The sequence below is a fragment of the Convolutriloba macropyga genome, chromosome 6 (assembly GCF_964194025.1).
Source record: "Convolutriloba macropyga chromosome 6, txConMacr16.3, whole genome shotgun sequence".
NCBI lineage: Eukaryota > Metazoa > Xenacoelomorpha > Acoela > Convolutidae > Convolutriloba > Convolutriloba macropyga.
The window spans coordinates 22,676,709-22,701,233 of NC_134473.1; the positions used below are offsets into that span (position 1 = coordinate 22,676,709).

The 24,525-nt window shown below is 36.9% G+C and overlaps 1 protein-coding gene across 5 annotated transcripts in view; it reads left to right on the top strand.

Moving 5' to 3' along the window:
- Positions 1–24,525, top strand: part of LOC142340869 (uncharacterized) — a 56,330-nt gene that overhangs the window by 19,399 nt on the left and 12,406 nt on the right. For all 5 annotated transcript variants that reach the window (XM_075391625.1, XM_075391620.1, XM_075391623.1 and 2 more), the window contains 2 exons: positions 13,252–13,419; positions 20,868–21,002. In XM_075391625.1, the coding sequence (XP_075247740.1) occupies positions 20,983–21,002 (20 nt within the window). In that variant the 5' untranslated portion in view covers positions 13,252–13,419; positions 20,868–20,982. The remainder of the gene's footprint in view (positions 1–13,251; positions 13,420–20,867; positions 21,003–24,525) is intronic.

Genomic DNA, 24,525 nt, shown 5'->3' on the forward strand with positions numbered 1-24,525 from the left:
GCCAAACAAAAAATACAAAACATTTTTTGTTGCAACAAATAAATTAAAATTATAACCGTATGGTTAAATATACTTCAAACAACAATACTTCAAATCATTCAAGCTAAATTATCAATGCAAATTCTAGGCTACTAAACGAAGTGAAATAAATTATGCCATTAACGGACTACAGATGTTGGCAAATGTAAACCAAATCAAATGCTTCAAATACATTTTGGAAAAATTTTGCTGTGGAGACTGACAAAAGATAATTAGTGTCTCAAGCAAAAAGAAGCCAAAAAAAAACCTCCAGCAGTCAACTATCTAAATTACGCGACCGATTATTAATCTAATATTTCAATATGAAATACTGCAAGGGTCAATTAATGTAAATCGGTTTTCTCACAATGACACCGGTACTGAGCAGCCGGAAAAATGATCAACCAGATGTCAACCAAATACTGATAAATACCTTCCTATATCACACAACCGAAAAAACGAGCAGATCTAATATACTCATTTTCAAAGCACAATTTTGCGATGGAGTTTATCAATAAACGCACTACCAGCCCTTTAGGCCAACGCCAACCCGGTACAAACACACCAGACACAGAACAGAACAGACAAAAACTCAGACCAGTATAGAGAAAACAGAGTTTGCTGCAAAGAGCAGCAAACGAGTCGACTACATCGATCAGTACATTTAGCCCTAGTCCTCGCTCAGAACAATTTGCACTCAAACTTTAACAATAACACGAAATCAAATCAACAGTAACTACGAAAACATACAATCCAGGCTTACAAATAGCCCGAGAAGAAGCCCAGCCGCGGGAAGATCAACGGCAAGATCAACACAGGTAAAGAGGTTTTCAAAATGTCTCTAAAGACGGAAAAGAATACAAAGAAATACGTCCTAGATCTTCACCACAATATCCACATACTCCTATCCACTGTAACCTATACATACACTAATAGTAATTATATTAGGTAGAACTCCCGAAAGTGCCAACAACAGCTAGAAATTTTTGCTGGTATCCAGAGAACGATAAGAAGAAATATAAGGAGAATCGAAGAAAACCTAATCCGAAATACAGCCAATGATCATGACAGCTCAGAAGTAATACCAATTTCGTATTTCGGTGTGATCAAACTGTGAGGTATTACACTACAACGTAGACAGGAAAGGTGGACAAATTCCAAGGGATGTATAACTGCGACGCGGATCATGAGGATAACCCAAACATCCGACTTCTCATTCCAAAGTTCATTGAAACGCACTGTCGTGGTCGATAACACGGGTCAAAGAATTCAATAAGTTGAATTTTAAATTAAATTTTGGACTGAAAATATACAAAAATTAGCTTGTATTTATAGTAGTTATCTATGCAAAAATATACAGAGAAAATTTAGATTAGCTAAAAATATTTTACATGATTGGCATGTGAATAGATCTTAACTCCGAATCCCGGAGGTGATTTTCTATTTTCATCAACGTTTCATGAGAATCATATATGGCTTGGGTACAATCGAGTTCAATAGTTGGAGGTCGGTGGATGTTAAAATCAGGTTTCTGTTGGTGGGAGAATTTGCTTCTGACATATGATTGATAGGTCAATAAGATAATGATAGCGCCAAAACAAAATTAGAATTGAGTTTAGTTTTGTGGCCAATACTTATCGACACAGCAATAAAGTTCGTCAGGTAAGTTCTTTTTTCCTTCTTTGAAACTTTAATAAAGAAAACTTCTAAGTTTCTTGGTGTTTCCTTGAAAACATCACATCCTTCCTCCTTTTTTAAGCAAGTTTGTGGGTATAGGTTCTCGAAATCTGTCGGGTTGTTTTCTGTTTCTTGTTGATGTTTGTGGAGGCTCTGAGGTTTCGGGTTGTTGGTGCCCTGCAGATGATGTGGCTGCAGAAGCTTCATCTTGAAATGAAGGTCCCACATCTGTACTCTGAAGTTGTTGTTTTGATTGAGATATGGTCTCCTCCACTGTTGGTTCAATTTTCACATTGTCCTCGTCTAGTCTCGCAATTTGGTTGTCGCTCACTAGAATAGTCCGTGCTGAGTTTTCGGGCTGTGTGAAAGATGTGTTCAAGCCCTTCCTGATGATGAAGGTAGCAGGAATTGTCTTTGTGTTTTCGTTGGCCTTGAATAGAATGGGTTCGCACAAGTCGAAATCTGCTATTGCTGGTAGTCTCACTCTGCGTCTCAACAAGAGTTCAATTGGAGTTTTGCTCCTCGTCTTTGAAGTGTTGCGATGTGTCATCAGTGCCCTTTGCAGCAATGCTCCATATGACACATTAAGGTTGGAACTCCACGCTTGAAGTGCCCGCTTCACTGTCTGAACTGCTGTTTCAGCTAGTCCATTAACTCTTGGATGATAGACGGGTGATTCTATTTTCTTAATTCCCAGTGATTCACACCACTGTTTAAGGTCACCACTTTAAAATTCAGGACCATTATCAGAAACTAAAGTTTTTGGTATTCCGAATCCTGCAAAGATTTGACTAAGATATATTTTAACTGTTTCTGATGTTCTATTTCTCGCGGGGAAGGCTTCTATCCAACCAGAACCCGCGTCGACAATTACTAAGATATTGCCTTGGTCCTTAACATAACCCCAGTCTATGTGGAGCCGTTCCCAAACGTCAGCTTCTGGCCACGTAGAGACCGTTTTTCCCAGGCTAGGCCTGTTCAATTGACAATTCTTACATTTACTAAAAAAGTGTTGAACGTCTTGGGTAATGCCAGGCCACCATGCTATCATTCTGACTGATGCCTCAGTTGCATTCTTTCCGGGATGTGTCTCATGCGCTTTTGCCAAAACCAAGTGTCGTAGTTTGGGTGGAATGAAAGGAACAACACCTCTGAAGATGATTCCATTATGTAAAGTAAGTGCATCTTTCTGTTGTTCGAATCTTTTTTCCGCTGCTGAACATTGTTTACATTTGCCGCTTTTGATTCGTTTCATTATGTCCTGGAAGAGTCTGTTTGTTCCAAGTTCAGTTTTGATTTCTGCTTGGGTCACCAAATTACTGTGAGCGAAGTAGATGTTATTGATTGCGAAGCACACTCGATCGTTGTCGGATTGGTCTTCGTCAAAATCCATTCTGCTCAAAGCATCTGCATGGGGTATCTGCTCCCCTGGTGTGTACTTCAACTCATAGTTGAAGCCCATTAGATCTATTGCCCATCTTGTGATTCTCGCCGATGCTGTCTTCGGGATCTCTTCGTCTGCTGCAAAGAGATATTTGAGTTGTTTGTGGTCAATCTGTAGGGTAAATCGTCTTCCAAGAAGGAATTGCTTCAATCTTGTGACCACAAAGACAATTGCCAGTGCTTCCCGCTCTATGTTCGAGTAGTTTTGCTCCGCTGGAGTCAATTTTCTCGATACATATATGACTGGATGTCCTTCCTGCGAAAGAACCCCGCCAATGGCTTTTTCAGAGGCGTCAGTAGTAATGTTGCTTCTTTTTGTAAACTATATGGCTGTACAAGTGGGTTAGCACATAATTCATTTTTTATGTCTTCAAAAGCTTTTTGTTGCATTTTGCCCCATGAGAAATCGCTATTTTCGCTATTTTTTTTTGCAAAATCAGGAATCATTCTTCCGTAAAAATTAGCTAGCCCAACAAACGATTCGAGTTGTTTATTGTTAGTTTGTGCTTTTGCATTTTTTATTTTTTCAACATGTTTGGGATCTGGTGCTATTCCCTCCTTTGAAATGGAGAATCCCAAAAAGCTAACGCTATCGACTGGTTTTGAGTTAGATTTTTTTCTCATTAATAGTAAAGTTTTTCTCACGTAGTCGACTCTTGACTGCAAGCATTCTCTTGTCAAACTGCTCCTTGGTAGTTCCATACACCAATACATCGTCTTGAAAAATCACAACACCTTTAATTCCTTTGAGTGTTGATTCGATGCAATTCTGGAAGATTGAAGAAGAGTTTTTCAATCCCTGAGGTAGTCGGCACATCTTGAACAGTCCCTGAGATGTGTTGATTGTGCATATATCTTTAGCTTCTTCATCAAGTTCAATTTGATAGTAGGCATCTGAGAGGTCAATTTTGCCAAAGTATGAGGCCCCATGTAGGTTGTGGAAGATCGTCTCCATGTCCGGTATTGGGTAGTCCTCATCCATGACATTGCCATTGATGTGCACTTTCAAGTCCAAGCAAAGTCTCAGTTCTCCACTCTTCTTTCTCTGCCACACCAATGGAGATGCATTAGTGACTCCTCCTGGCTGTACCGGTTCAAGGATGCCTTGTCTGACCATTTGCTCCAGCTTCTCTGTGACCTTGTCTTGAAGAAGTAGAGGTATTTTTCTGGCTTTGAAGAGCATTGGCTGTGTTCCTGATATAAGTTTCACATGAGCTTTGTAACCCTTCACCGCAGGTAGGTGTTTGGCTTAGATGTTGTTCACACCGTGCTTGGGTAGAAGGTCTCTACCAAGTAGTCCAAATTCTTTATTAGACTGCACAACTGCTAGTTGTTTTTGCGTGAGCCTGCTTCCGTTCCACTCAACGTCGCAAGTAAGTGATCCCAGAAGCGTTAATTGATGACCATCAAAAGCTTCAAGATGTCTTATCTTACCATCCAATTGAGGTTTACCAAGCTCAGTCCATATTTTTGATGATATCACTGTGCTATCTGCACCTGTGTCTACCTGCATTTTTCCTTTGCAGTGATTTATTGAGATATTTTCCCATGTCACAGACATGCTAAAGATTTGTTCTTTAGTATAAAACATTCCCATCTCCGATGCTGGAGATGCTTGCTCTGAAGAAACATTTTCTTCTTCGCAAAAGTTATTCTGTTTATTGTACTTAGCTGAATTTGGTTGGGGTTTGCTTCTACACATTTTTGAGAAGTGTCCCACCTTTTAACAGGTGTTGCATTTCTTACTCAGCGCTGGACAAGGTCAACTAGAATGTGGCTTACCTCCACACCTAGTGCAAATGTTGTTGCTTTTATTATCCGTAATTTCTTCATTTGGTTTTCGAAAAGTCTTTTTGAAGTTGAACCCAACTTCTTCTTTCACCGTAAAGGGCTTATTACCTGATGAAGAACTTGCAAAAGCCATTGCTTGACTTCTGAACTGTAAACTCTCGGTCATTTCAGTAACCGACATTGCTGGTTTTGCTTTAATACCGTCTAGTAGTCTAAGTTTTGCTTCAGGGTCCCTCAAACCTGAGATAAACTTTATTTTTACCAACTCCTCTTCGGGGTTGACCGCTGTTTTCAATTTTTCGAAGTCACAATAGCGTGCTTCTTCTCTAAGACGTGCTAGGAAGTCGTCGTCTGACTCCCCTACACCTTGGATTACGGGCAGAAATTTAGCCCTTTCTGCCGTTACTGCTCTCTCTTTAGGAGAAATATAGTTTTGAATCGCCAATCTGATGTCTTTATACGGAGTGTCTATCAAATTCCTAGGACTCATTAGGCTCCTAAGTTTAATAATTGCATCTTGCCCGCACATACTAAGGAAGAGATTGGTTACCTGTAGGTCCTGTACAGTACCGTCGTTGTTGACCTTGTCCTCTGTCTTCTCTGCGCGACATTTCGCCACAAAAGACATAATCCACGCAGTGGCTGATTCTGCATTTTGTAGATCCAAAATTTGTCTGTCTGTAGGTGGTCTGGACACCATTGTCGTGGTCGATAACACGGGTCAAAGAATTCAATAAGTTGAATTTTAAATTAATTTTTGAACTGAAAATATACAAAAATTAGCTTGTATTTATAGTAGTTATCTATGCAAAAATATACAGAGAAAATTTAGATTAGCTAAAAATATTTTACATGATTGGCATGTGAATAGATCTTAACTCCGAATCCCGGAGGTGATTTTCTATTTTCATCAACGTTTCATGAGAATCATATATGAATCATTATGGATGTTAAAATCAGGTTTCTGTTGGTGGGAGAATTTGCTTCTGACATATGATTGATAGGTCAATAAGATAATGATAGCGCCAAAACAAAATTAGAATTGAGTTTAGTTTTGTGGCCAATACTTATCGACACAGCAATAAAGTTCGTCAGGTAAGTTCTTCTTTCGTTCTTTGAAACTTTAATAAAGAAAACTTCTAAGTTTCTTGATGTTTCTTTGAAACCATCACACGCACAAACCGTGACCTTGAAATTTCGAGTTTAAGGCAACCAATACTAGGTAAGCCCCATGAAACCATTCTTCGTCCCTGCAGAGCACACACAAAAAATTGGAATGACAATTTTAGTGGTGATGCTAGGAGGCAAAATAATAAAACCCAAGAGCCTGCAAAAACGTCTCCTATCAGCACTCCACAGTTCCGGCACACGAAAGACTGAAACAAAAGACGACGCCAAACCAGCGTTCCGGCCCTTAAAGGCACTATTCACTATAAAATAAAAAAAACGAAGTGATTGTTTTGATCCAACAATATAAAAAAAACAATGCATACTAATGCATACTAATTTCATCAGAAGGCTTTTGCAAGATGTAAAATATTGGCACCGAAGCAACCATTAACTTTAACAAAGATGAAAAAGCCAAAAACCGTTTCCCAGAAACAGATAAAACGAACCACACCGAATGTTATAAAAATGAAATCTAAAAAATGTTCAACTAAAAACCGCAAAAACCAGATTACGTAACCTCGCAAACGTACATACGGTAAAAAAAGCACCCTGGAGAGAACATAGGAACAATAGTTTTTGGGTTATGGGTTTTCGCATAAAGTTTTCGAAAAGCGTTTTTAAATAAGTGGAAAAATTAATTTCTCAAAATGAGAAACTAACAAAATTACAATTTTACAGTAGAATTTAGAGATTTACAGGACAGATCTGATAATTATATCAAGATGGTGATTTGATTTTGGGGACGAAAAAAGGCTCAAAAAAACGGCTGTATAAAAACCGATTATGAAGGAGAGTATGTCAACATAGAAAAATAATAGTAGCACCACGATTTACAGTGGGGGTCGCAAGGGTTTACCAATTTGGTTTGCTTCTGCCATTTTCCTAGAAATCAGTCAGAGGAGATAGCATAGAGGATATGCATTTCTAAGAATTCATTTCTAAGAAATTATACTTTTCTAAGAATTCATTCATCTTTCCGGATGTATCATAATCATGCAATACATGCTGGGAAGACCTTACATCAAATAATCTCACTCTAATAATAGTTATCTAGATTCACCAATTTTAACGAATATTGATTCTAAGCATCATTCCTTGACAATTCGTTTAAATAAGATTTGTGACCAAAATCAATTCGCTCCTGTCTTGATAATCTGGTATGTTAAACGTTCTTTCTACTAATTGCCACTAAGTTCAAGACTACAGTTTGGTCGATATTCTAACGTCAACACTCAGTATCGAGCTGATTGCGTAGAATCTGTTCCCATTAAAAGTTTCCTGAATGTTTCCAGCTTCGATACAGGTAAGGAATTCGTGATGATGTTGGCTGCCTTTTTGTTAATAGGAGCGTAATGAACTGAATTACTCCCATCCTCCGTTGTGTCCAGATTGAAATCAAATTTTGTCTCGATGTGTAGGCTCCTGTTGTGTTTTACTGGGTTTTCCACAATGTGATACAGCTCTGGTTGTCTTCCTCAAATGCTGTTGGATGTTTCTGTTGGATGCTGAAATCCTCCAGAAGTTGTTTTAGATACAAGGCCTCTTGAACTGCTATTCTGCTTCTGATGAAGAAAGAGCAACTGTAGCCTGCTTCCTGACACCCCAGTTGAGTGCTGTGCCACGAACGTTGAGCTTGAATAAAAATCCCGTCGTCGATTTTCTGTCCTTCACATCACCAGACCAGTGTGCATCACGTTCCCCCACTAAATCATAACTAGCCTCTTTTTTTGTAAATAAGTTTTAAACCTATTGAACTTTAAAGATATCGCAGAAGACGTCTTTTTCAGCATAGCCAGTGTTGATTGGTTGGTGCATTCATGTGTTTGAACAGAATGTTTACAGTGAACAATATGTATGGCCTCGTCGATATCAAAGTTTCGATATCAAATCAGCTGTATTTCTTGAGGACTTGCATTGACGCAATTAAAACCACTCAAGAATTGTTTTTATAAAGCGTTCTTGGTTGATTGTAACTTTGTCCTCTTCTGGTCTGATTATTAGACCGCGAAACCAGTGTAATTTTCCTCTCTGTCTTCCATATGAAATGTTGCCTCGAGCGCCTTTTTGACAACGAGGACCACTGTCCCGCTTCTTGATGTTATTATGATGTCCTCAGCCCAGACCAAGATGAAGGTGTGACCCTCTGTCTCTGCTCTGGCGTACAAGCAATGACTGTACCTGCATATGGCAAATCACTGTCTCAGTATGAATATTGCCAGCCTCCTATTCCATTTTTAGCCGCCTGTTTCAAACCATAGGTTGATTTATTCAGTCAACATACTAACTTCCCTTCATCTGATCCTCGTTTTAGAATCTCCCGCCGCTGTTCCAGATACACTTTTTCCTCTATTGGTGAGTGCAGGAAAGCCAGTTTTAATTCCAACTGCTGCATCACATGGCCCTGCTTCACTGATTGATGAAAAAGAATCCTGAACGTCTCTGGCTTACAAGTAGGATCAAAAGTCTCAAAGTAGTCCGTTTCTCTACTTGTTTAAAATTTTTCGCCATATAGCGTGCTTTGTATTTGTTGAGTTAACCACTGGGTCCCAATTTCAATTTGTAGACCCATTTGCCCGTTTGGATGTCCCTATTTGTTGATGGTCTCACTAGGTTTCAAGTCCCAATGTCTTGGAGCGCCTTGACCTTGTCCTTCATTAGCCTGTAACAATAGTCCCAATAGTCACCTTGCTGGGCTTCGTAGACTGTGCTGTGTTCTCAATAGTCACTCTCAGTAACAGCAAGATGGGTTCTGACTTCTCCAAAAAATTGCAGAGCAATCCTTGCTCGTTTGCCTCATCTGGGCTCTGCCCTGTCCGCTTATCAGTGCCTCCTCAAAGAAACCAACTGTCTTTGACTATGAGAAGACCTCTATATTACTGTCTTCCAGTGACTCCGAGTCTCTGAGACTCCCACTTGTAACATCAGATTCTCCATCTAGAGCTGCTTCATCAATATCCGAGGCATCTCGTCTCAGTGTCGGGGTTTTTGTTGGAAGAGATGTGACTTCTTTTATTGCGCTAGATGTGACCTTTTTCCTTTGTTGCCATTGTCTTTATGACCATCATCTGGGTGCCAGATTCCCAGTGGCTGTGACCACTTGGGTGTTTCTGTGTTGTCAGCAATTAAGCTCACTTCAGAATCCTTGATGATCAGATCTCGAACCGCTACCACCTTGCGTGTGTTGTGTGCGTACACCAGGTAGCCGTTGTCTCTTTCAGTGTAACCCACAAAATTTGCTTCCAGTGCCTTGGGTTTAAGTTTGCTGACGACTCTGTCCCTCTTTCTCATGAAAGTTATCCAACCATAAATAGAAAGTTAACTAACTAAAAGTATAGATTTTATACCTTGCATCAGCTCTGTTGGGCATTTTTCTTCTGACCTCACAACCAAGTTCCTGATCCTTATATGTGGAAATATGCTACTCTTCAAATTATCTTGAGAAGACCCGAGTCAATCAGCGAGCATCTTGCCATCTCCTGCAGTTTCCTTTTGCACCTCTCAGCTAACCCAATTTTTGTGGCGTCTCTGGTATGGTGTTCTCCTGTAAATTGCCTGCATCTAAACAATACATATTGAACTTTGAATTGCTCTGAGAGAAACTCCTTCGAATTGTCTTACCACAGCTTTTTGCTCGTTTCAAACTAAGAACAGATTTCTTCAGGATGGCTAGTGTTTCACTGTTTGCCTTAAGAAATTCCACAAACAAAAACATCGTGTATAAACAAAATGCAGAATTGTAACCCTGACAATGATTCCTCTCTGAAAGGTTCCATCACGCCTATTGAACACCTTCCCCAGTTTCTCTTCTGCTTGAATTTCTGCCAATCTTGGTATTGAAATCCTTGTTATTTTGGCCAATGCGCTCACAATGCATACATCATCGAGGTCCCCACTGTCTCTGGTGCACCCCTGGCCATATCCCTGTGATTAAAATCACTCAATAGTCTGTACCACTTCCTTGCACTCTCAAGTTTCACGCTGTTGGCACTCATCTTGAATTCTAGAACACTGCAAGGTAATAAAAATTTAATTTTACTGTGTTAGTTTTACTCAAGTTCAATTCTGGAGTTTCATGCAGCTATTTCTTATCTCGAAAGGGATGCTATGTCCCCATTCCGTGCATCATGTGACTGATAAGAGGTTTGAAGAATAGTCAAGCACATAGAAACAATTTTGAGTGCGCATTGCAACTTTCCTTTGTTTGAGGGTATGCTGATCCCCACACAGCCTCTGCTCACCACTCAAGAAGTCTCTACGTTGGGATTTCTGATTTGAGCACAAATGATTGAATGGGAACAAAGTCCAGGAACTATGGGATCTGTTCAACTACTGTTTACAAGCATGCCTGCTGTCTTCCACTGGGTAACAGCTGCCCAGAACTCCTCATCTTGTGTAGTTAATGTTGAACCCATTGCCACTGACTCATGTTTGCCTCCATCTCCTCGTCTTTTGTATGCCCTGTGTAGGTGTCCCTTTTCACTATCCTTGCTACATTGTGCTGTCTCTCTCCTCCTGTAGTCTTTGGCAAAATGTCGAGGGATTCCACAGAAAAAGCAGTTTCCTCTCATGGGTCACTTCTTAAAGTCACAATTCACTGCCGGAGCCACTGAACCACTTTGTCCCGTGCACATCTGTGCTGTGCTCTCATGGAAATTCTGCAGCCTTTCCCCTTTTCTGTGAATGTTGTTGCCGGGTTGAGGTTTTCCTGTATAACAAAACTTTTATACCTCATTGGCAGACCCTTGAGGAGCAAGGCGTTGAAGGGGTTATCTGAGACTAATTCCCCTGCTTCTTGTAGCCTTGTGAGCAACCCCTGGCCTCTGATGAGGAAGCCATCCAAATCCTCAGAGTCCTCGAGCTGCAGTCGAACAAGCAGTGCCACCAAAGTCACCACTGCCGGCGTCTCCACACTCTGATATCTCTCTTGTATAACCTTCCAAGCCTTTGCTCCTTCTTCAATAATGATAACTCCCACAGAGTCATGTGTCATCAGCATGAGAGTTGTTGTATCTAGAGTCAGTGCCAGATGGCACCAACACTGTTCCGTTTCTCCTTGATGTCTGCAACTTCCTTCTCATATGCATCTTTCAGCACCTTGTGGTTCTTCTTCTCATCATTGGTTGCCCTATTGGCTAGTGGTGCAGACTCATTGGTTGCTCCTCTGTCCCAAGTGTTGATTTGTAGAGTCCCTTCGTCTGAATGATTGCCACAAATCTCGTGCTCCAGGTTGGAAAGTCCAGTGCTTTTCCTGTGTAGGTCAACAGCTTCACTGTATGTTGATCCATCGTAGTTTGAGCAGGCAAAAACAGTTGTGAAGAGAAAACGGACAACGCAGAAAAGGATTATGCGGATGGATTATAAAAGTGTTTTTAACTAAGTAGAAAAATTAATTTCTCAAAACGAGAGAATAGCAAAAATGATAATTTAAAGTAGAATTCAGAGATTTTCAGGGCAGATCTGATTATTAGATCAAGATGGTGATTATGGGCATGAAATGGCTCAAAGATCAGTTGTGTATTTACCAGTTATGAGTGCGTGAATGTCAAGATACAAAACTAATCGTAGCACCACGATTTACAGTGGGGGTCGCAAGGGTTTTCCAATATGGTTTGCTCCTGCAAATTTCCTAGAAATCAGTCAGAGGGGATAGTATAAAGGGTATGCAGTTTCACTTTTCTAAGAATTCATTCACATTTCCGGTTGTATCATGATCATTCAATACATGTTGGGAAGATTTTACATCAAATTGTCTCACTCTAATAATAATTAACTAGATTCACCAATTTGAACGAATATTGATTCTAAGCGCCATTTCTTGACAATTCATTTATATAAATTTTGCGACTGAAATCAATTTGCTCCTGTATTGGTAATCTGGTAATTTAAACTTTCTTTCTAATAATTCTCACTTCATGAGAATGACTATAGTCACTACAAGTTCATGACTATAGTTTGTTCGATATTCTAACAATAGTTATTTACCTGAAAGTTTTCTGAAGAAAATCACACACCATAGGAGCGAGTCAGAAACTTACCACAGGTGACTGTAATTTATATACCGTGCAATCATAAGGCAGACATCGTAGCAAACACATCACGAAATTAAACACTAAAGATTTGTAAATAAACAGTTTCATCCACGTTCCGATATGTTAGCTCACCCTTATGCTACAGTTATCGAAATAGCGAGAGGGATCGGGACGCACCCTTGGCGGGAAGACAACACCCCCAGGAACTTGTCACAAATTTCGATTTTACGTCGGAATGGAAAAACGGCGCCGAGTAGACTAAATTTGGCACTAAAAATCCAAACAGATAACCAAAAATTAGAACTACACTTTATCCTCAATGAATAAACCAATAAGAGAAACCAAAAAAGGAAAAATTTAGAGAATGAAGTCATACAAGCTATAATTTCAATACAGAGACGGAAACTAAACTGGATACGCAGTTTCAAATGGCAAAACTAACAACAAAACCTAAAAGACACCAAAAATGATTGACCAATTTAACTTTATGACAAATTTTCAGAAGCCAAAAAAGACCAAGAAAGCTCAAGAAGACAAAGAAAGGCAAAAAAGAGAAAAGACCACATTTAACCACATCGGAAAAACCCGAAATTTTAAATTTCGTTAAAAATGAAAGATATAGAATGAAGAGCAAAACGCATCCTTTGTACGCATTGACAGAAAAGTTGTAGCCCCGACAAGGAATAAACCCAGAAAAAGAGTGAGTCCCAAAACGTCATCTGATTCAGACCATTTGTGGGCAAGAAATAAGATGTTGCCAACAGAAACAGAAAATATCAACAACGATATGGCAAGGCAGACTATGACGTAAAAGTTAAAAAGACGCCTGTAAACCAGAAGCAGCACAAATTCCAAAATTGAGCAAATATGCCCGTGCAACCCTCTTACAAGTTTGCGCACATTTTGATGTCGTCATGGAAAAAGCCAAGATCATGTGAAAACTTACCATATTTTCGTATTTTTGCTATCAAGTTTATCATGTTCCGATTCACGGGGAGTTTATAAACTTAAATAAAAAATTTAATTTTTCACCAACAATTGACAATTTTTACGAAACGAGCAAATTTTATCAGAAAATATTGAAAATCTGAAGTTTTCAACTTCACTCTTTGGTTAATTTCAGGCCAATATACCGTCAGCACAATAACTTTGTGGACAAAATGGGCTGCTGTTGGTTCCAGTGTAACAATTACCTTGTACATGGCTTCGACAGAATGTTTCTCAGTCCCCAAGAGTACATCGACAAACTTACAGACTACAGGCACGACTTTCTCTAAGTTCATCAGCGCAGGTTGAAAACGTGATGATTCAAATGATGTGAAATCTTAAGCGTCTGCAATTAATAAATTGAGATGTTCTTGATGGCTGATATCAAAAATTTTTGAAGTCAAAACTGCAAACAATTAGGTTTCCAACATGATATTTAATTTGAAAACTAACGAACAGATCTCTTCCTCGCACACACACACACACACACACACACACACACACACACACACACACACACACACACACACACACACACACACACCATATAATATATATATATATATATATATATATATATATATATATATATATGTGTGTATATATATATATATATATATATATATATATATATATATATATATATATATATATATATATATATATATATATATATATATATATATATATATATATAATATAATATATATAAAGGAATAAATTTGAAATTTTTGTAAAATTGGTCTTATCGGCAAAAGGAAAAGACGTGCATGCAGGCTTACAGTAATTTAAAACGGATCTTGAAAAGCCTTGAAACAACATCGAAATATTTGATCTAGTCAAACACTTTCAACTACGAAAACGTCTTCCATCAGGGGAAAGCACCATAAAACAGATCATTGCCTATTCTGCAGAACTGATCGACCAGCTCATTTTTTGTTCCGACTCCACTTGTGAAGTCTTGTGGCAAAGTCTCATTGACTAAGAGTGAAACATTTTCCGTAATGAGATTTATTTGAGCATATCTAGTGCTTTGAGTGGACAGCTAATGGCTGTTAAGACTTTTAAAATAATTTTTCGAAATTTTTCTTGAACGTTAACCCATCATAAACTTATTATCGTCAACTGTAAGTCAGTCTCTGTGATGATAGCACCCTCTTCCGTCCTACTAAAACCAAATTTGGTCTAGCTGGCGGTTTTTTTTTCTACCTTTAGTTATATGACTTCAATGACACAAAATTTCAAAAAGTTTTATATTTTTTTGGATATTTTCGTATTATTGGTTACCTCTGAAATCTTTTCACATTATCCGAAAATTGACAGCTCCTACTGGCTTCAAGAAGACGTTCTGTGGATCACAGATAAATTTTTCAGAGAAAAGTTTATGGTTTCAAATGGCTTCGACCTTTTCTTCTCACACATCTCTGCTGAAGTTTTGGTTTCTGCCTGATCTTTGTTGTTTTCATAGTCATTAGACTTGTTGTGATGTCTTATTGATCACCAATGCATGACAAACATCTCCATACTCCTATTATTGAGGTATATTTGAGCGTATTTACTGACTTTCGTTGAAATTTATTGAATTTAATGGCTGTTAAGAATTTAAAATTAATTGTTCGAACCAAATTAACCAATCTTAAAATTTTCGTGAACTGTTTGTCAGTCTCAGTATTGACAGAAACCACTTGTATTCTAACGGAACTAAATTAAATTTTGTTGGCGTATTATTTTCTAACTAACGGCTATATGTCTTCAATAACACAGGAATGCAAAATTCAAAGAAAAAAATTGGATACTTTCGTATTATTGGTTACTTTTGAACTCTTATCACATTATCCAAATATTATACACTTTATCCAAATATTATTCGTATCTCATTAGCTTGGAAAAGACATTATTCAGTGGATTATAGATAAAGTTTTCTGAGAAAAGCTTGTGGTTTAAATGGCTTCGAAATTTTATTCTCGCTCTTTTCTACTGATTTTTGGTTTTTGCCTGTTATTGTTGTTGTTTTCATAGTCTTAAGACTGATTGTGATCTCTTATTGATGATCTACGCATGACAAATATTTTTTTTGCCACCATCGTGTTATTTTTGAGCGTTGTTATTGACCTCCGTTAAAAGCTTGTGATTTTAATGGGATGTTAAGACTTTAAAAAAAGTTTTTCGAAAATTTTTTTGAACGTTAACCAATCCTAAACTTTTTCCTGAACTGTTGGTCAGTCTTAGTACCTTTGTGATACCTTTTTGTTTCTAAGGCCTTTTTGTTTCTGTTGCCAAAAATAATCCGGTTGTCGGTTTTATCTTCTACCTATTAGTTTCAAAACTTCAAGGCCACTAGTTATCATATTTTTTTAAAAAAAAGTTTGGGGTACTTTTTTATTGGGGGTCCCTTTGAAATCTTATCACATTACCCCAATACGAATTATTCCCATCGGTTTAAGAAAGACGTTCAACGGATCATATATAAAGGTTTCAGAGAAGAACTTATGACTTAAATTGCTTCGACACCTTCTTAGGGCACTTTTCTAATGAACTATTGATTATTGCCTGTCTTTGTTGTTATTTTCAGCTCCAATAACTTGTTGTAAGGTCCTATTGACCCAAGATGAAAGGCCAAAAAATTTTTTGTCCCAGAGAGACATATTCTAGCGTATTTAATGGATTCCGTTGAAAGCTAATGAAAATAATGGCGTTGAAACTACGAGTTTTCTCAAGAAGATCGTGGTTCTAAAGTATTTGTTCAAATTTGATAATTTGAAACTATATTAATAAAAAAAAAGAATCTTATTGTCGTTAAAAAATAAATGAACATAGAAAAGTTTTTAGTAAAATTTTCATTTTTTAATGCCTTCGACATTTTTATCGCTCAATTTTTTTCTTTAAAATGAGGTTTTTGCCTGTTTTTGTTCTTTAGGTAGCCGTAAATTGCTGACAAGTCTCTTAGGCTTGTGATTAAGGAAGCAATTAATGATGTTACTAGAATTTGTTAGTCAGTTTATAGCCTTTGCACTTAGATGTACGTTTTCATACTTTTTTCAAATTTTTCAGTTTTTGTTGTTCTTTTCGTCAAATTGGAACTTGTTTTCATCAATGAGAGCTCACATCCAATTTCTTATATCCCAAAAAATAACATATCTACTAATATTGTTTGTCACCGATGCTGTGTTTGTTGGACAATATGCGTTTTTATAAACGTTTTTTGGGCGGTCATTTTTTGCGCTTCTTTTTCTCTTCTTTCAGACCAATCGATCCCAATGGTTTAGAAATGTGGGCCATATAAACTTATTTGTTCTCTCCGTATAGTTCCTGCACCTGAATTAGAAGAAATAAAAATTGAATTAAAAATAAATAAAAATCAGATAATAGCTAATGATTTTACTGGCAGCAATAGTTTGTGTTTTTGCAAATCGTTTCTAATTTTTTTTAGGTTTTTCTTTAGTTCGTTTCTAAGGCTTAAACTACGCAAATACAAGGCCTTCTGATTTTTAGTATTTTATCAGGGATTACTTAGTTAAAAGCTAATGGTTTTTAAGAATGAAATTTCTTGGTTTAAAAAATGTTGATTACTTTTTGAATTTCGCCTCATTTATCGTTCTCTTTGTTGACTTGTAACATTGTCTCATAAAGAAACCTTTCCGTCCACTGAATAGTTAAGAGAAATTAAATTTGAGTAGTTAAGGTTTTATATGACTGCATTTTGACGTTGTTACTATGTGCTTTTAAATTTAGATATTCAGTTTTGCCGTGAAGTATTTGTTTTTGCTAATTTTTTGGTTGTTTTTTTGTCTTGTAGTCTCTTTAAGGTCAAATCTCATTGGCGTTGCAGTAAAGCATGGCATTATGCAATTCAATTAGTAGATAAGTTGTGTATCGATTGCTTTAAACTCAAACATATATTTTTGTTATTTCTTCATTTGGTTGACAATTAAGTCAAAAAGGTAGATGAGCTCGGGTCAGAACATCATGTGCGAACTCACATTAACGTGCCGCCTTGTTATGATTCAATTTTCAAAGTTTCTCGATAGTAAATAAACATGTTTGGCAATTGTTGTTTGGTTGCCTCGTAAATACACATAGGAAAAACCGCATTGAACTAAAAAAAAATTGTACAAAACAACCCAATGAAAATTTGCTATATTATAAAAATAATCAAATATATATATATATATATATATATATATATATATATATTTATATATATATATATATGTATATATATATATATATATATATCTTTATTTTGTCTGATATATATATATATATATATATATAAACATTTATATATATATATATATATATATATAATTATATGTACATATAAGACAACCTATGATACAAGGCGGCTCAGTAATATGCGATTGCACATAAGGTTCCAAACCCACTCATCCCCAATTTCGGTAAACTCTCTACCAAATGAGGAATAGATAGAAAAACATAAAAAACCAGTATTTTTCAAAAAAATAGTGTATGAACGAGAAGATAGCCTCCAAAAACAAATAACTCAGTGAAATAAAAAATGATGCACTAGATTGATAAAATATGCCAATATTGAAAAAGCTGGATAAGACCGACAGAAAAATCAAACAACAACAACAAACATTAATTACATCAAAACTTTAAGGTCAGTTTTAAAGAACAAAATACAATAGCAAAGTCAACATAGCGTCAGATCAAACTGAAACTAAACAAAATAACATTTATTTCACCAGAAAAGAAATGGGGCCAGTCTATTATACGGCTTGGTAACAATTAGACAAAACAGAAAAAAGCGCTAAATTTCAAAAAATTGCACATTTTTTTAAACAATTAATTTTAAAGTAATGAAAATCTTGAGAAATCTACTACCATATCCCATAGGTTTACAATTATCAATGCTTCTACACAACATCATCAAGATTTGTCCCCATTCAATTTTTCATTTGGTTGAAAAGAACAACGAAAAGACAACAATTTAAAGTTCAATTAAAACTTGACAGAAGAGGCTTGTGAAGCAGTAAAGCCATATTGTGGTCCTCAAAATATGTTCAATTGCGCCTTTTTTGAACACATACAACGTATTATGTGACGTGTCACTAATGAGACTAATTAACAAGTAGACTAAGTAACAACGAAAAATAAAACCGAAGAGGGCACAATTAAGTAATACTTTTGTTTTTTTTTATCGGAACGAAATTACTCCCAAAGTCATGAAAGCCATTAATCACCAAGAAAAAAATAAATAAATAGGTGCCTATATTTTTTCCAAAAGACCTGGAAAAGTCCAGAATATGCCTTATGTCTACAAAAAGAATGTCAAGTATGACAAAAATTAACAAATCAGTTTACTTTTTTTGTGAAAAACCCGTGACGAAACCAGTAAAGCCATAAGGGATTCCGTAAAAACATTGAAATTTGTGAAACCAATCTCTATTGGCACCTTCCCCTAACACAAATAATTTCATTTTTGACTTGTAATTAAGGAGACTATGTAACAAAAGGAAAATAAAAAGATCAAAATTGCGAAGTTAAAGAATGATTTTTTTTGTTTTTGAAAACAATTGTTTTCAAAGTCATGAATGCCAACAGGTATCTACTAAAATCGAAGTTTAGGCTTATTCTTTCTTCTATGAAAAGTCAATGAAACTTTTCATGGCAATTTCTTTCGACTAAAACGGCAAAATCAAAAGAGCAGTTAAAGACAAAATTAAAAAGTTCAGTTAATTTCTTCAAGAAAGTATTGTCGAAATCGTTTTAACCATAAACTATTTCTTTAGGGACTTTAATATTCTCAATTATGCCCGTTTTTGAACGCCAATAATGTGATAGGTGAACTGTCAATAATTTAATAATGTGATAAAACTAGAAAACCTGAAAAATGGGCAAATACCTAAAAATGAAAAAAAAGTGAAAGTATTATCAAAGCCTCAAAACCATAACCTATGGAGTAAGATCGCAATAGATATTACACGTTGAATTGGCAGAAAGAAGAAACAGTATTTATTTGCTGACACTAAGCTAAAAGTTGGATTTATCACTACTGAGCTTTGATTTGAAATATTTTTTTCTTTATTTAACATAAAAAAGATTTATTTTGTTTTAAAAAAAAGACCGACTAATTGCAATCCGAATTCTTTTTGGATTCTAACAGTCTGAGATTGGTCCACAACTAGCCCTACTAATGCTGTTCCTCCATATGGAAAACTTTATCGTCCCATTGTCATAGATATAGAAAATTTGTCTTTAGAAAATCGAAAAAAAATATGTTTATGATAATCAACGAGAAAAGTTAGCGAAAAAACGGCAAAAAATTAATTACAGAGCACTGATGAAATGGAGAAATCACAGGGATAAATCCAGAATTATTAAATGCCTTTCGCAGTATCGCGCACTCAACTCTGCTTGTAGTAACTTATAAACACATAACTTATACTCTATTATCTTGCTCTGGATGCAGCTGTCATTATAAAACTTCCATGCATCTGTTTTAGCGCATGCTCAACCTTTGGCTTTTATTCTTTGACAAGATCTTTAGCCGATTTTTAATATGGGGTCAAATTACTCGAGTGTTTATAATCCTGACAAACAATCTTGCTTTAAAATCAACTACTGCAACCAATTAGACGAAGGATAGATATTTTATCATCAATTATTTATCTAATCCAAAAATTTATTTATTTAATCACGCATTGCAACGTTACCCAATCTTTTTGAGGCTTTTTCTGTCATATTAGGGACTCATTTACTGTAAAATTTGTCAATCGATGTTAAATAAAAGTAAAAAAAAACTATTTTTATTCATTGGCCAATCAATGTACATTTTTTTAGAATTATTAGTTCACATTTTTATATCACATATTGCTCACATTTTTAAATCAATACATTAACCCCCAATTTTTTGGTCTGAGACTCTTTGAAATACTTGTTTCAAGAGAAAAACAGTTTTGATCTCCGACCGCTGGGTATTGCGAAATTTGGAAAAAAAAATGTTCTTTTTGCAATTTTTGGGCATAATTAATTTTAAGTTTTGATTGTTTTTCGAGCTTTCAAATATCTTACTAATATTGCAGGACTAAAACCGGTTGCGGAAAAAAACCCCACGGAAAACACCCCCACTTCATTTTAAATAGTAAATTTCAACGGGCAATGGCGGGAATTATTGCGGGAATTGCCTCGCGGGCCATGGCCATGCATCAGCGGCCCGTGGGACTTGATATGAAATATCACAACCGAAGACAATATCACGACGGAAATACGATTTTACAATGGGGGTTTATTTACGTGGGGGTAATTTTCCGTGGGAGTTTAGTTCCTATCTAAAGTTAAGTGGTTTTTTTTCCGTGGGGGTTTATTTCCTAGACTCGACAATATTCTATTTTTTAAGATGCGACAACTATGACAATATTCAAATTTTTAAGGTGCGAAAGAACGTGACTATGAAAATAGTCACGTGACTACTTTTGCGGTTCTTAAATTTTTTCGATGTTTAATTTTATTCTATTTAATATTTAATTTTAGTAGCAGTGAATAGAAGACTCGACGAACAATTTTTCGTAATTTTTAATCATTTACCAATTCAGAGGGTAAGTAACTTTACTTTTTTCCCGTACGTAAGCTAAAAAAGTTTTTGTTCGTCGAGTCTATTATTCACTGCTACTGAAATTAAATATTAAATAGAATAAAATTAAACATCGAAAAAAATTAAGAACCGCAAAACTAGCCTAGATTATACTCAAGTTTAAAAGTGAAGCGATTTGTTTCGCATATTTATAGTGAGGAGAACAAGACACTGAATTTGATTGAGGCGTACTTCGATCCAAAATGCAACAGGAATGTGATCACGAAAGTGGGTTTTGGCAAAGGAGACCTGGTCAGAGCGAATTACACTATGTTCAGAGTTGCACAGAGGTAAAACTTGATCACTTCTCATCTCTGACTTTCTCTTCTTTTACAAATCCATTTCTGTTGTAAATAATAACTAATAACACACGGCCATTGCAGTTTTCAGCCTCAATTTTTATCCCCGATCACTCTTGTTAAGATTTAGAGAAGCAATGTAAAGTATACTTACTAATCCGGAATTTCCCTCTATACCCCCCCACCCCCCCTCCCCTTGTGGTCACCTAACGTACAGCCCCATAACCTTAGATATAACATACCGGTGACTATAATTTCACACGAGCAATCCAGGAAAACACCAATTTGTCAATCGAAGATAATGGAATAGATTCTCATTAGAAGATCCCAATTTGGATCTATTCTGCTTGTAACGGGTCATAAACTGGACTATAAACTATCCCGGGTTGAATTTTCTTTGATTTTATACAAAGATCATATATGATTTCATACTGTCCATACTTGATTTCTTAGTACGATCTTTGTATGAAATCAAATAAATCATACATGACCCGAGTATTCATACCAAGAATTATAAATCTAGTTTTCATTAATCTATTTTAAGTTATTAAAATCCCAGATGTGGACTGTATTGTTGCTGTCTTTCTACGACTCTAAGAAGAGTATCGGTGGAGAATCTTTTTCAAACCGCTAATCTTTTTTGAAATGTATTTGAAGCAGGAAGTGCAACGTGCGAAAACAAAGTGTAAAGGTCAAATTGATTAAGAGCGGAGAGTAGAGAGAGTGACTTTTTGTTCATGCTACATTTTTGAAAGACATCAAAAATAGTAAGTGTTAAAACAATTTCGTTAAGCGAGCAAAGTTTTTGATCACGTGCCGCATTTTCAAAAGCAGTTTTTTAGTATAAACTCCATTTTAATCCGTCAAAGGTGTTGGCATCGTTTACCCAAACAAGTCAGTGTGTTTGAAAGCTTTTTTGAACATCTGAAAAAAAATCATGTTTCAGATTCAATTTTGAGCTGTTTCTACCATTTTGCTTTCTTTTACGCCTTTTAGCAGTTTTTGAAATCTTGTTCAAACTTTTACAGCAAATGAGCTTCCGTGAATCAAATCAGCTCGTTTAATCTGTTTTTATTGGCTTTCGATCCAAATTTTATTGGGTTTGAGTTGTTTATTTTTTTGAATAATTGAGTAATTTTAGGCAAGTTCTGACCGATACTTGTGTTTTTTATTTTTTTAATGTTGTTGCTCAAATTAAGCTACAGGCTATAATTTTTCTTGTTCAATCTTAAATTGCGCGTTATAAATCAAAATTTTATTGCGCTTTTTGTTACGTTTTAACTTACGTATTATAATGAGTTCTTCAATTATAATGGTCAGCCATAAAAATAACCCAGACCTCGAGTAAATAGTGCAGAGCAACCCAGACGGGGCAACAAAAGAGTCAGTGCAGGCAGTGCTGGACCGCCTTTGTGGACCATGAAATACAAACAGAGGTGAGGTTTGCATATCTGACCAAATTTCCTGAGAGAATGGATGCCAGGTTAAGGGAGCAAGAGAGGTTTATACGCAAAAACTTGATGATAATAGACAACCCTCCCTTTGATGCGGCCAAACCAACCGCTGAATGGTTGCCAAAGTTGCTAGAGTTCTTAAACAAACCAACAAAAATTTATGGTTTTATGATGTTTCTAAAACAGAACAGGATGATCAACAGTTACCAGAATTCATGGAGGGTGTATTGAATACACAATTGATTGCGGCGATGATCAGCAGGGATAAGGTCTTGCACGAGGTAAGAGAATGCATCCTAACCAGAATGCATCCTAAACAGGTGCAAGCAATTCAGCGAACAGATACACACCAAATGAAGGAGCCTCAGTGTTAACAACGGTTGTATCCTAGTAGACAACAGACTGGCCATACCCAATGTTATGAGTGAATCTGTCATGGAGGTCCTCCACTCAACGCATCCGGGAGCAGGGGATATGACTGAGCTTGGGCAACGCATATGGTGGCCCTTCAAAATTCGCGACCTATTCAACGAAATGAAAACATGTCGACCATGTACAGCATTTGGTAAGATTTTAAAAAGCGTAACACAAAAATCCAATTGGGCAACCCTCCCACCATATTCAGAACCAAACGAAGAAATTCAAATAGACTTTGGCGGACCGATGTTTGATGGACAAGGAAAGGAAGTCCATCTGCTAGCATGCATCGGCTGCTTCTGCTCTTAATCTTGTAACCAATGCAAACGGCCCTAACATAGAAAAGTTTCTGAACCAATACATCGCCCAACTTGGGTTACCTCAACAAAAAAGAGGTAAACCAAGCCAGATGCTTAAAAGTAAACAAGGTACAACATCTAAGTACACGTCACTATATCGAGATAATATAAGCGCCCGCCAACAATCATCGCCCAGTCGCCCCAGTTGAGCCCCTAATAAAAAACATCAAACGACGATTAAATTCTATAAAACTCAACGCAAATCAGAGACCGTTGAATATTAAACACGCACTACGAAACCTATCCTACCAATTAGGCACATGCTGAAAGACCAACTGTAAACTAACTTCCCTCGAAGCCTACTATGGTACAAAAGCAAACAATACATCACCATAAAAGGAACGTAGCCAAAAAAGCGAACAAAAAGAGTGTAAGTTGCTCAAACAACCTGAATTAGTATTTAGATGACAACATAACAGGCGATGAATAATTAATCAGCGAGGACCGGTGGTACAACGAAGAACTTGATAGCGGGGTAATAGTCCAGGAAGCCACACGGAGGAAACTTCAAGAGGCCAAAGAAGACAACAGTGAGGTTCCCAGGACGTTCGGGCTTCCCTCAGCAACATTCGAGCAACCACTAGCGAAACACAGCCCCCGACTAAAACTGGCAACAAAAACCTAGCGACATCGAGAAATAGGAAGCAATTTCAGGGCATATACAAAGCCATAGCTGTAGCGGCTGCACTCATCAAAACTATCGACTCGACCCTCACAATTAAAGTCCCTGGTCAGCAGGACACAGTCCTCAACAAATCCGACGTCGCCAAATTTGTGACATAAGAACAGATGTAGTTCCCCCTCATAAACTTCGCAGCAAGAAAAACCGTCCGCAATCACCACGCCAAATTTATACAGAGCAAGTAAACACTTGCATAAGAAGCGAAAAACAAAACTCTAGGTCATCGAACCACCTAAAACAGTGAAACACAAACTTCCGCCACAGAGAGAAAGACCAAGTCGAACTTTTCAAAATTCAACCGTAGCAAAATCCCACAAAGGAAATGCTACCAAACATTGCCGAAGAAAGGCTCTCCGATGGAGACAAAGAACTCGACCGCCTCTTCGCAAGAATCGGACAACGAAAAAGACGAAGACTACCACAAAACCGATGCTAGTCAGGAAATTAGGAAATTACCAATGTCGATACCCCACAAATGGACACATCTAGAGCACATGACGGACCTCAAGAAACAAGAAGAGGAGGAAATGGTACGGCTATACTAGCAACCTAGAATTCCCGGACGAATCATCGGACGATGACCCACCTTCTAAAGGCGCGAA